Below are 15655 nucleotides of genomic sequence, written 5' to 3'. Positions count from 1 at the left end.
AAACTAAATTATAATCTTACAGTGACGCGGCAAGACTGTTTTACTTAACTTTTTGGTTCTTTCGTGGGTTGCGATTTAAAAACGATGCCTTTTATAACTTAAATAAGTATAATACTTTTTCGTGGTTGTTTGCAAAGAAAGGGAAAAACGGTCGAACGAAAACGTTTCTTACGAACGCTGCTTTAACGATGACTTTTTCATTATATGTATCCATCGGCCTGATCGCGATAAACTCAAAACTACTCCACGGAATTTAATACGGCTGTCACCAATATCCAGTACGATACATGAGGAATGTTTAAGTATTTTATTTGTCAAGGCTTACGGGTCACGGTTGCCCGTGCGAAGCCGGGGAGTCACTAGTACATTTATAAAAAAAATCGTAAAGCACAATTTTTTACCTAAATTTATAGTCAACGTTTTTAACACTCTTGATATATACTTACTCTTGATATATACTTGATATATATTGATATATATATATATATTTGTTGTGTACATATCTTATAACGATAATATATTCCTAATTTCTGATGATTTTCTGGGTATCAATCATACTTCAATATAATACGTAAGTATTCTTCTAAGTTGTTTTTTTTTTCAGGGGATCCTGGTTTTTAATTTACGCAGTGTTTGTTACGATATTGTCCATCGTTAGTACCGTCCTCTTATTCACATTGAAGGTAAGAAAATCGATTTACCAACTTATTTACGTGGAATAATTTTAACATGCAGTTATGGTCCAGAGCTAGAATTTTGTTTATTTTTTAAAGAATAAGTGTAAAGACATATTTGTTTGTAATAGTAAAATTTCAAATTTGCGTCGTTTTTTTCTGTGAGTTCACTAAGAAGAGTATCATGGTATCTACTAGTAGTAATATGTACATTTTAATGTATTTTTCCAGGTATTTCAACATTCGTCATACGTCCTTATATTTCTCTTGATGCTGTTGTTTGGTTTCACCATCATCACGTTTGCGTTCATGCTCACTCCTTTCTTCGACAAAGCCAGGGTAAGTTGTTTCTGGTACTGTACAACATCTGGTGTATTATAATAAAAAACGACGGGTTGCACTCCGGGAGTGCCAGCAGAAGTGAAAACTTGAATATTAACGTTGTGCATTTTTGATATTTTGGAATGGTTAGGGAATAATTTTGCACGAATTGCTTTAATTATCAGTATAAAAGTACTATCATTTATGTGGTAGAATACAATATTTATTTATTGCGCTATCGTACACAAACATGTCAATTTATATTACATTAAATACGCCGCGCCAGCTGTCTACTCTCCATCCGTCTTACGAATTTTCGATCAGGTCACGTGTCTTGACGCGAGTTTAATATTTTTTATCCATTCCAAAAAAGTGTAAAAGTCCAACGCCACTAAAGAAGTTTTCACTTCAATAACAACTTTGTATTGCTGCTTTATATTATTTACTAAATGGATAAATTATTCCAGACTGCTGGTATCCTAGGCAGCTTTGCAGTAAATCTGATGAGTGGACTGTACTTCATCCAGGTGTTTGTATCGAACGCAGATTCTCTCGCCTTTTGGTTCGTGTCTCTCATCAGTTCCAGTTGTTATGCTCTCGCGATGGACAAGGTACTTGGAAAATTTATCATAATATTTTCTATTTCTGTTTTGACAGGTGTTGAACGTTTCACTTGTTTCAACCTTAGTAAATCATTACAAATTTTTGTAACAAATTATTACAATTGTTAATCTTTCTAGTGAATTGATATAGTCCCTGAAACAAAAATGAATGTCTTGAAATAATTAGGAATTGTATATGTACTGATGTATTTCCGAATCATATCGACTTAGGGTGCTTCAAGAAAAGCGTACCAATTCTAAAAACCAGCAACGCACTTGCGAGACCTCTGGCAATGTGAGTGTGTATGGGCCTTTGCATTCACTTAACATCAGATCATCCTGTTAAATTAAAAAAAAACGAACTATGTTTTTCTAAACTATAAATTTAATTTTAATTGCTACCAAGCTTTTTATATATAGAGATATTAAATTCTTAATTACCATATTAATCGGTTTTATTGACTGTTAATGTTCTATTAATGGCATTTAATTCTGTGCCTATAAACCCAAAATGTTAGGTATGACCCCACGATTTCAATTTCATATCGAAAACAAAATCTTCATCTTCTTAAGATTACACGCTATATGGCTAATAAACACGCCATTTTCATAGCACTTGTAACATACAGGCCCTAGTATTGGATATGCAAGGCGTAGGAGTGACATGGGACAATCTATGGAGTGCTGGCTCAGGGGTCCCGTTTGGGGGCAGTCTCATTATGATGGCCATCGACACGGTTATATACGGCTTTGCTGCTTACTGGCTGGATGCTGTCGTACCTAGTTAGTATAATTCAAATTCAAATTCAAAAATCATTTATTCACGTAGGTAACACAATGTACACTTGTGATTCGTCATTAAAGAAATAAATATTAATGCTTCTAATTTTACATTTACTGCCAGTTCTCAAATCAAGGGCGTATAAACATCTAAAGAATCTTTTTAAAGAAAACACTTTTTAACCGGATTAAAGTTATGTATTATTATAAATTTACAATTATTCTTCCTAATTTTTAATTTAACCGACGTTTCGCGTGCTTTACAGCGTGCGTGGTCACGGTGACAAAAGGTGTTGAATGTCAAAAAGTATCACAGCTGTAGAAAAAGTTGTATTATCTGTATTAATTTCCCCGGAGTTGGTATCGACTAAAAGATGGAGGGTTTTGGCAGAAATAGCTCTCGGTGTCCTCTATTTTCGCGGATTGTTTTTCTTGAGATTTTAATTTGGATATTATTGGATCCCAGGTGTTTGACAATTTTAGGCCGTCTTCTCTATCGTCTCGGTTAAAAAGTGTTTTCTTTAAATGTGTACAGGTTATGTTAATAAAAGACAATACTATTAGTTAACACAAAAGATTAGAACGTGTGAACTTTAGACTTTTAAAATCTACTGAGAGTGAGGTTAGGTTAGTAACAAGTCCGTTCCGCACGAAGTCTCGAAATAAAAGTCTGTCAACGCCGGTGTTGCCACGCTTTATATAGGTTTCTGCTACAAGATGGCGTTAGTCCGCTAACAATACTATATATTTTCAAAGTCAAATTTCTATTTTTATACCGCGTGTAAAGAATTGGGCAGAAAGGGACAAATTAGTATATATTTATCCTCCTTTAGGTGAATATGGCATCAAGCAAAAGCCCTGGTTTTGCCTTCTACCTTCCTTCTGGCTGGGCAGCCGACGTGGACGAGTTTCAGCAGTACATTTCCACTCGAATGGTGATGCAACTCATAACAAGGATATTGAACCTGTTCCCAAGTGAGTATAATAATATAGAACATAACTTTTTGTATGAGACTAAATTATTTGTGTAACTTCGAAACAACCACACCATATAATGCATTTTCTACAGTATATGTTACAAGCTATATATTCTAAAATACATGACAATTATGGTGAATACAAGTTTTTCAAAAAATAAAAATACAGTAAACATTTTACAATTCAAATGAAGGGTGCCTGCCTTGCGATTCTGTAACTCACTTTTCGAACTCTCACAGCGGTTTTCACAGCTGCGGTCGCGCTCAAATCAGTCGTAAAGCAGTCATTTTACGATTTGGCATTCTGATAAACAACGAAAAGTGAGTTATAGAATCGCAAGGCTGAACTCCTAGATTGGTTTTTACATCCGGAATTTGGAAAATTCTGCTGATTTTTAAATAATTTATCAATTGTGTAAGGAGTTTTTAGGAGTGTCTCTCACACTATTTTTAATTGTAACAGTGGGAATCGAATTCAGAATATCCGGGTTCGAAGGGATTACGTTCGATCGCTTCTTTCATATTTTTTAAACTTTTTTATATTGTAATTGTTTTCTAGTGAAAGGGTTGTTCATGGGTGTAATTTTATTGCATTCGTTTGTAAATCGCACCGTTGTGGATGCCAAACGTTGATAAACAAACTACAACATTATGTAGTAATTAATAATAAATGTCCCCAGAGAACTCGAGGAAAAAGAAGCGATAAGGATAGTCGGTCTTCAGAAGTCATTCCGACATTGCCGAAAACCGGAAATAAAGGCCATTGATGGGATAGACCTTAGCATCTATGAAGGTCAAATAACTGCCGTATTGGGACATAATGGTGCTGGAAAGTCTACTTTGTTTAATATCTTGACGGGATTAACTGCACCCACAGCGGGCACGGCCTATGTTTATGGATTAGATGTTAGGTTAGTAGTATTTACTGTTGGTGCGAATGCTTTTCTTTACAATATGTAATCTGTGTTGTACACAAAAGATTACATAAGTTATACTTCTTTGGCATTATTAAAAATAGTTTTTGATTGCATGCAAATAATTAATTACAATTAAATAATCAAAGACTGGAAAATGAGTCATTATAGTCAAAAAGTTCTGTTTACATTTGAAAAATTAAATAAATAAATATTTATTATTATTCTCTTACATTAAGTGTAACATAAATTCTATTATTATTCGAATGTTGTTTTTAAATTATGTCTAATGCCGTAGCATCTTCCGTGGGCAACTTCATTCTGTTAATTTTGTGTCACGGTGCGCGCGCAATCGTAAAATTTCACTCTCATCAATTTTTCATAACGCGCCTAAAGAAGTATAATTTCAAAAACAATTTTCGTGTTTAAAAAAAAGTATATAAATTTGGTTTTATTTTTAGGGATCCCAACGATATGCATGAAATCCGCCAAATGACTGGAGTGTGCCCTCAACAAGATGTACTCTTTGATCTGTTATCTGTTAAAGAACATTTAAAGTTTTTCGCTGCGGTTAAAGTAAGTTAACTATACATACCATAGTAAGAGCCATATCTACTACGAACTATAAATGACATCAACGGGTAATTTTTAAAAACATTTCACTAAGGTTTAGAATATATATCCTTATTTTTTATTTAGAATATATAGCCTATATTAATCATTGATAATGTTGAAATAATTTTTAAAATCGGTCCAGTACTTTTTGAGCCATTTCGTTACAAACATACTTACATACAAATCTTTCGTCTATAATAATATTAGTATAGATACGTGGTTTCGCAAAAGCGTATTCTAGTCTCATTGTAATATTGTAATGCAAAGAAAAGATAAAAATAACGTTTCACTTTAGGGTATACCAAGTAAAAGAATAGCTGATGAAGTCCACAAGGCGGTATCCGAAGTGGGTCTTTTGGACCAAATGGATGTTTTCTCAAAACATTTGTCCGGTGGTCAGAAGAGGAGACTTAGTATCGCCATTGCTTTTATCGGAGATCCAAAGGTTAGTTGGTAATAATAATTAAAAATTTAAAGCAACTATACTGTTAATGCTACTGTAAAAATATCATTTAGGCCAGCCGTACACGGACTGCTTCAAGCAGTTATGACCGACTGCTTGAAGCCGCGACCGCGCGGTGAACTATAGCCATTCATTCGCTGCCGTACACACGACTGCTCGAGCAGTCGCGACCGCTTCAAGCCGTCAACTACATGATGAAATTCCATCGTGCTGTCGACCGCTCGCGAGCAGTGGCGAGGCATACACTGACTGCTCGAGCCGTCGGCGGCTCTAGAGCAGTCGACAGCTCTACGACCTCCCCCTCCCTTCTCTTCTGGCCTCGCGGCGTCTAGTGTCTCTCTGTCTGAATCCATGACTAGACTGCGGTAGAAATTCAACTGCTCGAGCGGTTGGTAGAGACTGCTCAAGCAGTCAACGCCGACCGCTCGAGCGGTCCGTGTACGTCGGTCAGCCGCTAACTGCTCGAGCAGTCCGTGTACGCCCGCTCTTAGGGCTGCGTGTGTCTGCATATATATAAGCTACATAATTAAAGCTCCCTTTTGTTGGAGGAACTGATCACCATCATTCACAGACTATTAATTATTAAAATTTAAATGCATAGTACTAAGAATTAAGTATTATTGGAAAAAAGTTCTGAAGGTCTTCTCTCAATAGGGTACAACCGTACAACTCAAATTTATAAACTATCAAGCTATTTTATTTTATTTATTTAAAAAACTTTTTGAACCTTATAACTTACTTGCTAAATATAAAGTTCATTTTTCGTCATTAAAAAAATGTTTACATATAATAAAGTACTAATAATTCACTGGATTGGTAACAATAAAATCATTTTGATCCAACTATATATATCAAAGAAAGCAATAAACTTATAAAAACTTGTGATACACTATTTATTCCACCGAGGAACTCAGATATCAGAGCTCTCCTTGCCGACACCACACTTGACGCGAACAGGTCAATATCAATAGTTAAATTGTTAGATGTTATTAGTTTTATTATTCCAATATGAAGTTCACGATTTCAGCGATAAATGAAATTTTTTACCCACTATTACGTGACTTAGTTCCCGTGGAAACAGTAAAGTCCTCAAGGAGCGGTACTATATAGTTTTATCACACCAGATAATAATCCTGGATGAGCCAACTGCTGGTGTGGATCCCGTGTCCCGTCGAAAGACGTGGCGTATCTTGCAGCGAGCCAAACGGGGGAGGGTTCTTCTTCTCACCACGCACTTCATGGATGAAGCTGACATCCTTGGAGACCGGAAGGCTGTTATTAGTAAGGGGAGGGTAAGTTTATCTGCTTTTTTATGGATGATGAACATTTTTTTAAAACCGGTGACAGCTTTGAACTGAAAATTTTGAATATTGAGAGCATATTTGTGTAGCAATTGCTATATATTGTATCTTGTCATGTCCCGAAATAAACGTACGTTAGGTCTCATAAATTAGCAGGCGCCTATATATAGGTGTTTTTTTCAGTGACAAGCTAGGGACGCTTAAATTCAAATTTTTCACTCGCTGTCTTAGTCATCCGTGTCAATAACGATTTGTATTTGATACGAAAGCTATGCGCTAGTTTCGATTCAAAGTCGCGAGTGCCGGATCTAGACTATAGCGAGATGCCTCGTCGAGGCTGCACGAGTGGTAGCCATCCAGGCTCTCGGTTTATTTAGATGCTGGATCCAATGATGCTTTTGCCTCGCACCCTCGCGTCCTTTGACCCTCGCCCTGAGGCGAGGCGACACGAGAAAACGAGTCTTTTTTTAAATATGTTTGTTTATGGTTACAATTATTTCAGGTACGATGTGCTGGAACGTCCCTGTTTTTGAAGAATAAGTTTGGTATTGGTTATCACTTGACGCTAGTTTTGGATGGTGAGTACTTTAAGTAATGTAATATTTGAACAATATTATTAATTCATTGTTAGTTAATTTAAATATTGTTATATTTTCTTATTTATTATGTTTAATTTTCGACTTTAAGTTAATTCTTTTATAGAACATTATAGATTAAACTGAGAAACTACGTACAAAAAAAACATTTAACGCGACATTATGGGGTAGGCAAAACGCGTCCCTTTGATTTGGTCTCTTCTGATATTGATCCAGCTGTTTGAGAAATCCTAAAAGAACGATTGTGATATATATACATATATTATTGTAATACAAAAAAAAATAATGATGTATTAAACAAGCCTTTTGTAAACCAATGAACAACAGGCGCCTGTCGCGAGAACCAAATAACTCGCCTAGTCCGAGGCCACGTCGGGCGGGCGGAGAAGGCGCGTCGTCATGGCCGAGAGTTGTCATACATATTGCCTCATTACGCGGTGCATCTCTTCCCGCCACTGTTCCATGCTATCGAAGCTGAGATTCGGGACAAGACAAATCGACTTGGTAAGAATCTATTTTTATTCCGCCATATACCTTATATGCACGGATTTAATAGGCTGTGTTATTGGTACCGAAGGTATAGAGTATATAGATTTAGCGTTTATTAGTCTTTGATTTATGCGACTCTCCAATTTCGAAATATTTTGTGTACACACTACTGCATATAGAGTGTATATATATTAGGTTGGGGAAAAAGTCTTTTCGCATTATAGTATGTATGAACTTGTAATAAAATCTCTTTGGCTATACTATATGGATCTGGATGGTTTTGTTATCAAGGAATGTTGAGATATTAAAGAAGATAATTCCAAAATCAAATTACGATAATGTTTGTTTTTTATTTATTTTTCGTACCGTCAAGATGAGTGAATCGAATGAAGAAATTCGATACATTTTAAAATTTTACTACAAAAAAGGTCAAAATGCAACACAAGCCGCGAAAATTTTTTGCGATGTTTATGGACCTAGTGCAGTGTCTGTGAGAGTAGCACAAATTTGGTTTAAGCGTTTTCAATCCGGAAATTTTGATGTCAAAGATCTAAGTCGCTCTGGTCGCCCAATGACAGATAAAATGGATGCAATTTTTGAAAAAGTGGAGCAAGATCGGCATATCAGTAGTTACGACGTAGCTGAAGAACGGGGAATTGACCACAAAACAGTTTTGGCGCATTTGTAAAAAACTGGATACACAAAAAAGCTCAATACTTGGGTACCTCACGCGCTCACTGTAAGAAACCTAATGAACTGTGTACTCATTTTTGATTCTTTATTACGACTTAATGAAACCGAACCATTATTGAAGAAGCTGATAACTGATGATGAAAAGTGGATCACGTACGACAAGAACGTGCGAAAAAGGTCGTGGTCAAAGGCCGGTCAGGCTTCACAGACTGTGGCGAAACCCGGGATAACTCGCAACAAGGTGATGCTGTGTGTGTGGTGGGATTGGAAGGGCATTATTCATTATTAGCTGTTACCACCAGGCAGGACCATCGATTCTGAACTCTACTGCTAACAACTGATGAGATTAAAGCAAGAAGTTGAGAGAAAGCGGCCGGAATTAATCACCAGAAGGGGTGTGGTTTTTCATCATGATAACGCTAGACCTCACACATCTTTGGCCACTCAGCAAAAACTAAGAGAGCTTGGCTGGGAGGTGATAATGCATCCGACGTATAGTCCTGACCTTGCACCTTCAGATTTCCACCTGTTTCAGTCTCTTCAGAATTCTTTAGGCAGTGTCAGGTTATCATCACGAGAGGACTGCCAAAACCAATTATCGCGGTATTTTGATCAGAAGCCCCAAAATTTCTATAGCAATGGGATCATGTCCCTACCTAAATAATGGCAAAAAGTTATCGAACAAAATGGTACCTACATACTTTAGTTAAATGTAAAAAAACTATATTAAAAAATGTTTTGAATTTTCTTACAAAATGCGAAGAAACTTTTTCCCCAACCTATTATACCATCACATAGCGTGGCGACGCATCTCCACGGCATGCGTCGCCGGGCCAGAAATCGGTTTTACGTGCGGCTATAGATGTTTCACATCAAAAGTCTACGTACGTAAAGGAACGTAAGGGCCAAGAGTCGCACGCTGACGCCGCTAGGCCAACACATATATATATATAGTGAACGTAAAAATAAAGAAAGTATTAATCTAATTAATATTTAAGGTATTACAAGTTACGGCGTATCAATGACGACGTTGGAAGAAGTGTTTCTAAGTCTGGAAGGAGAGAATGCAGAAGAGATTGAATCAGTGGAGGGGGTGTCTTCTGTAAAGCTGGTGCGGGCTCGAGCGTTGTCTAGAAGTCTGTCTCTTCAGAGCAAGACGCTGAGTTATCAGGTCTACGATCTTGATTTTTACAAATATTAGTGATGTTTAATACATTTATGTATAGGGTTTATATTTTAGTAACGCTCTGAGAAGAACAGATGGTATAATAATGTGTAAAAAAGATAAAGGCTTTATTAATACGCTTGGAGGTTTTAATAAATCGTTACAAATTGTCTTAAAATTTGAAATGAGAAACTTTACGAAGAATTAGTTACATGATTTTTTCTATTTTTTTGCTTTAGCGCCGTTCTCGTCTCAGTTATATTTAAAATGATAACAAAATAAAGAAATATACTTATTTATTTAAAAACACTCAGGAACTAAACGACAAAGAGCAACAAAAGACAACATCTCTCACCCCACCTGCCTCACATGCGCTACACTCTACCACACACGGTGTTGAGCACGTCAAGGTACGTTTTTGCAGCCAGAGTAACGTAAAATATGACGTATGATGTCGCGTGTCTACGCGTATTGAACTAGAGATGAGACCACTCATAAGAGCTCGAAAGCAATAAAGCCGAAATTATTGAATTGTACTGTATTTCTGTATTATTGCAAGGAAGTGTAAATTAAAAAAAAAAACAAAAAAGAATCGAACGGACCTCACGATCGCATCGTCTTTCTTTTTACATTCTCACCGTTCTCTACTATGAGTTGGACAAAGCTTAAAAAGCTAACGAACAAATCCACCACTGCTGTTAGTTTTTCATAGAAACATTTTTTGGATGTATTTTACTTTTTCATTATTTTACTTCAAACCAATTGTAAAGTACATTGCACTGTTGAAAATAATCAAAAAAAGAGAGATTTTAATTTAGAAATATTTTGCCTTATACGAGTGGATGTTTTGACTCAGACTATTCGAAACGCCTTGCTCATTATAATTTTTTTAATTGTTAACGGTTTGGTAAGAAACTGTTTAAAAGATTTTGTGATTGTAAATGTTTTACCATACCTTAAATTCCTAATCTATTTGGAGATTTCTCGGTTCATTATTAGAATTTTTATAATATATTATACTAATACTTATAGAAATTCCGTAATCTTATTATATTTGTGTCGTTTTCAGGTAACACCAGACATACCGGTATCAGTAGAAACGTTGGGTGAGATCGTAAAGACAAGTCCGTCGTGTTGGCGTACGTTCTGTGCGCTCGTGTACATACGGACCGTGAGAATGATAAGGGACCCGTATAAGCTTTACGTTATGATCTTTATGCCTATCAGTAAGTTCATATTATATATTTTACTTGCTTTTTTAGATATTTTTATATTAATTATCACCATTTTAGATGCCAATAAATGTTGATTGTAAACAGCTCCCATTTAATTAAATGATTAAAAATAATTATTTATATTTTCTGCATCAATTTCTAATTATTTGGACTACACGAAGAAACATGTTTTGTCTTTATTTGCGAATAGGATACGGAAATATAAAAAACATTTAAAAAATACAGAATAATTTAATTATTTTTCAACCAACTTGAAAAGGAACGTGCATTTATTTATTTATTTGCTTAATGGTATTGCTACAGCTACTTACAAGTACTATACAATATTCAAAAAATTACACTATACACAAGAGCCAAAAATGGTACACACATTTAAACATACACAGAGCACAGTTACACCTATACAAATACAAAAAAGATTCAAAGAATATATGTATGTATGTAAATTCTAAATTCTAAGATTCATAGTTCATTACAACATATTTAGTATAAAGGAGGAATAACAAAGCCATTCTATCTAATAAAGGATACTAGAGTTTTTACATAATTTCTTAAGCATTTTTTAGATACATTAAATATATCTATTTGCTGGTAATTTCTGTTATAATCTGAAGGTATACGATACATGACTGAGTTACGTAAATAGTTTGAATTAGACCGACATTTTTTTACAGTTTCTTGTGCACTGGGTCTCTACATAAAATCGCGACAAATAGTATTTTTCCGGATGCAACCTTTAAAATTGGATCCGAACGCCTACTTCAATAAAACCCCTACAGCCTTACATACAGAGCAGGACGATTTCGCAGCAGTAGAAAATTTCAAGTCCTCCCTAGAGAGTCTTGGGGCAAACCCAATCGGACTATTTGATGGCAATTTCTCAAGTCTTCTGGATATGGAGAACTTCGGCGCCTACAGCCTAAAGGAAAGTCTGATCCCATACGGGAATATCTTGGCCTACTACAATAGCACGTATACGCATAGTTTGCCTATTATTGTCAATCTTTTGGATAATAGTATTTACAGGTAAGTGGATTTTTTAATTATAATAAGAAATGTATGCGTGGACTAGTGTACACACGTAAGAAGTGAAACTTTTTTATGACCTTATTTTACGAAAAATTATCTACTATATGCAACTTTACAGAAATTGGTTAGATAAAGTTTAAAAAAAGGCTTTTATTATCATAGACATAGATAGAATAGAATAAATAAATAGAATACAAATAATCCAATTATTTCATTCTACCTTATTACTACTAAGATTATTACAGAATTTCATTAATAATTGTAATATAATTAATAATTATTACTATCATTGTTATCGTTATTATATATTTTGGTTTTTAATATACGCACTACACGGTTTTTGACATAAATAATAATGATTAAAAAGCATAATTTCTATTTATAACTACACATAATACTGCAATATTAATTATATATAACGTGAAAAATAAAAACCAATATAAATAACAGTACGTTGCGGTAAGCCTGAAGTTAGTTTTCAGAGGTAGGCAAACTTCACAAACAACAAATCTTGCAACTAATCAATAAACTGGATCCGAAATCGCAGGACAAGAAAAAGATGGCGCGTAACGGAAAAATGTGACGACGTCACGTGACGTTAATTTTTTTCAACGCCGATAAAGAAGTTTCACTTCAAAAAACAACGTTCATTTGTTTGTCTGTAACGTGTTCTTTAGATTTTATGTAATCTTCAAATTACTTCAATGGTTATATTTTTCAGGGTTTTAATGTCAGCCGCAGGACAAATAGACAGTTTTCGGCCTATCGAAGTTTTGACTCATCCATTCCAACAAACTGAACAACCCGAGGAGTTCAATTTAGGCAGTGTGGTGTGTGCCATTTTCATGGGAATGATATTTGCTTTGGTACCTGTCACATTGGCTGTGGACATTGTTTATGATAGAGAGGTGAGATGCATACCACAAGGTTCACATCTAGGACCGCATTTATTTATCGTGTTTATATATGAAACGTTACGATTAATAGTAAATGTTTATCTCAAATTATATGGTTTTAATAGAATGTTCGAACTCTAGACATAGAATCAGTAAATGAAACTGCAATATATACAATAGCATCTCCATTTTTTTTTTCAGATAAAGGCGAAGAATCAGTTACGTGTGAACGGACTATCTATGAGCATGTACTTCCTCACATACTTTACAATTCTCATTTTTATAATGATCCTCACTAGCATCGGGGTACTCGTCCTTGTAAGTATTTAAAACAATCTTCTGTACTTTATACCTCTTCTATTATTATTTCTACTAATATTGTAAATGGAAAATATTTTTGGTCGGCTCTTCTCAGTCGATTCCTGATTGCATTTAGTTTCATGCTTACGACACAATCATAATACTTATCCGGACACGATCGCTTGGCGTTCGTAGATGTGGGGTCTCTCTACATTTTCCACCGCATTTACCTCGGAGTGTGTTCAGAGGAGTTGTTCGGATTAATAACAGCTGAATATAAAATTCCACCCGTATCACCTCGACGTACGTCGTTCCACAACTAAGCTTTAAGGCAGTTTGTGGTGCGCTGCCTTAAAAACTAATGTGGAACCAGTTGCCCACTGAAGTATTTCCGAACCAATTCGACTTAGGGTTCTTCCAAGGAAAGAGCGTACCAATTCTTAAAAGGCCGGCAACGCGGGCGGCGGTATCACTTAACATCAGGTGTACCTTCTTCCCGTTTGCAGTTACATAAAAACCTACCTCTACATTAATTGTGAGATAAATAATTGACAATATAAAATATTACTTTCTAGGTAATCCTAAACGATATTCCAAGTTTAACCAACGGTTCAGCGATCACGATGTTAACCGGTCTTCTCATGCTCTACAGTCCCTCTGCTATTCTCTTCAACACCTGTCTCTCTTACATCTTCGACAAGATGGATTCGGCACAATCCATAATGCCCAATATTACCACCTGGGTTGGAGTAATACCATTTGTGATGGTCGCTTGTTTGGATACATTTAAATGGGGTAAGATTTTTGTTTAATAAATTTTGTTTTTAAACGGTTGACGTGCCCCACGGTTTTATTTTAGTCTAGTCTATGCATATGTTTATAATTCCCACGACTGTATCTATTTTATTATTTTTTGGTTTTTAGTACATTTATCTTAAACATTGCAATGTATGTTTAACATAAAACCGTTTAACTTAAAAAGTTTTTTTACCTATTTTTATGTTCAGTTATGGTTAGTTTTAATTTGTTAAAACGGTAAAGACATAAATATTATACAACATTTTTCCACTAATTTTATTACTTAATTTTGGGTAACGCGCACTTATTGAGGTTTCTATTTAGATTTAGTTTTTTTGCTATTTGCGTGTTTTTAATTTTTCCTTTGTTAGTTTGAAATTTTTATTTTCTAATATAATTGATGTGTAAATTGGATTTTAGGCAAACATGTTGTTTTAGGAGGAAATTAATCAATTCTAGTAATCTAAATAGTGTATTTTAAGTTCTGCTTTCTTCGGATCTATATTAAAATTATGGCCGTGATTGCTGCTGTGTTTTTTTTCGATCCGACTCGTATTACGACAGGTATTTTGGAAGTAAAATACGGTGATTATTTTACTTTTGTATAGAGTAAAAAAAAATCCATTCCTTATATTAACTTTTTCGTTTTCAGGAAGTGAAATTGCTTTCTACCTTCACACTGTGTTCAGCTTCTTAGATGTTATGTACATACCTTATGCTATCATTTATTACGTTGATAGGTGAGTACTTTAATTCTTATCTTTAAAATATATTTAATGCTTTTGATATTCTATGGCGAAACAATAATTGTTTTGTGTATAATAGAACAGAGGCTACATAGATAGGCGCAAAATAGACGCTGAAATTGGTTTGCCTCATGCCCCAATTGAAAGATACCAGACCCCAAAAACCCAATGGTGATTTAAAGAGCTTAATTTTTCCAAAATAATAACCACACAAAAGTGAGGGTACTTACAAAAAATGCACTTTCAGTTTTCTATAGACATATGAAATGTATCTTGTATTTTATACATAGGGTGTACCTCACGTGCAATTTGAGCGGGTTGTGCCCAGTGCCAGCGTTGTCCAGCTACTTCACAGCAGAAGTGTGGGTACTCATAGGCGCCATGGTGCTTCATGTTCCACTATGTGGTGCCGCACTGCTGGCTGCAGATCGGCTCAAGTCTGGTGGACGGATATGTCCGGTAAGGGTATTGTGTGTGAAGGTTTAGGTAATTGTCCCAGCATCCTCTTTTGTAGCAAGACCATGCAAAACCAACAATATTGGACTTTCATGCAAAATGCATATTAAAACTTAAAAATTAAAAAAAAGTTATGCATGTAAATATTTAAAAAAAAAAGATCTATTTATATTTACCTACAACCGTCAGCGGGCCAAATAAAGTCACACACTTACAATAGAGAGAAAATAAAACACGTGTAAAATGACTGGTTGAAACTATATAATTATATCACCACATACACGGGCTCAAGCACGATCCGCCAGTAACATGCGTGCAGGAGTACGACGCATGGCCATTGTCCCCTTCACACATATTAGGGAGAATAAGGGTTATATTATTACATATATTGATTTAATCTGGTATTAACTTAAGTGCACAAGTAGAAGCCGCAATAACAATAAACCGCGCATCCTTAATTTTCTTCTTATGTTACTATTCACATCGGAGAAGACGAACTTTGAAAAATTGCACTAATTTATCTTCAGACAACATAAACAAATTTACATAGAGGAATTCGAATCTATCTTCCAGCCTGTAACAAATTAGTATATTTCATTACGAGT

The 15655-nt window shown here is 35.2% G+C and overlaps 1 protein-coding gene across 2 annotated transcripts in view; it reads left to right on the top strand.

The window, feature by feature from the left end:
• The window catches only part of LOC125058625 (cholesterol transporter ABCA5-like), a 38293-nt gene that overhangs the window by 13724 nt on the left and 8914 nt on the right, over positions 1 to 15655 (top strand). For both annotated transcript variants that reach the window (XM_047662748.1, XM_047662737.1), the window contains exons 7-26: positions 605 to 683; positions 906 to 1013; positions 1463 to 1606; positions 2227 to 2380; positions 3211 to 3352; positions 4035 to 4265; positions 4730 to 4844; positions 5179 to 5328; positions 6471 to 6638; positions 7150 to 7225; positions 7571 to 7747; positions 9424 to 9596; positions 9905 to 10000; positions 10660 to 10816; positions 11500 to 11851; positions 12576 to 12762; positions 12952 to 13068; positions 13626 to 13845; positions 14501 to 14588; positions 14885 to 15053. In XM_047662748.1, coding sequence (XP_047518704.1) covers positions 605 to 683; positions 906 to 1013; positions 1463 to 1606; positions 2227 to 2380; positions 3211 to 3352; positions 4035 to 4265; positions 4730 to 4844; positions 5179 to 5328; positions 6471 to 6638; positions 7150 to 7225; positions 7571 to 7747; positions 9424 to 9596; positions 9905 to 10000; positions 10660 to 10816; positions 11500 to 11851; positions 12576 to 12762; positions 12952 to 13068; positions 13626 to 13845; positions 14501 to 14588; positions 14885 to 15053 — 3103 coding nt within the window. The remainder of the gene's footprint in view (positions 1 to 604; positions 684 to 905; positions 1014 to 1462; positions 1607 to 2226; positions 2381 to 3210; positions 3353 to 4034; positions 4266 to 4729; positions 4845 to 5178; positions 5329 to 6470; positions 6639 to 7149; positions 7226 to 7570; positions 7748 to 9423; positions 9597 to 9904; positions 10001 to 10659; positions 10817 to 11499; positions 11852 to 12575; positions 12763 to 12951; positions 13069 to 13625; positions 13846 to 14500; positions 14589 to 14884; positions 15054 to 15655) is intronic.

This window comes from Pieris napi, chromosome 2 (assembly GCF_905475465.1).
Source record: "Pieris napi chromosome 2, ilPieNapi1.2, whole genome shotgun sequence".
Classification (NCBI taxonomy): Eukaryota; Metazoa; Arthropoda; class Insecta; order Lepidoptera; family Pieridae; genus Pieris; species Pieris napi.
The sequence above is the reverse complement of the archived record's forward strand: the minus strand, read 5'-3'. Positions and strand labels throughout refer to the sequence as shown.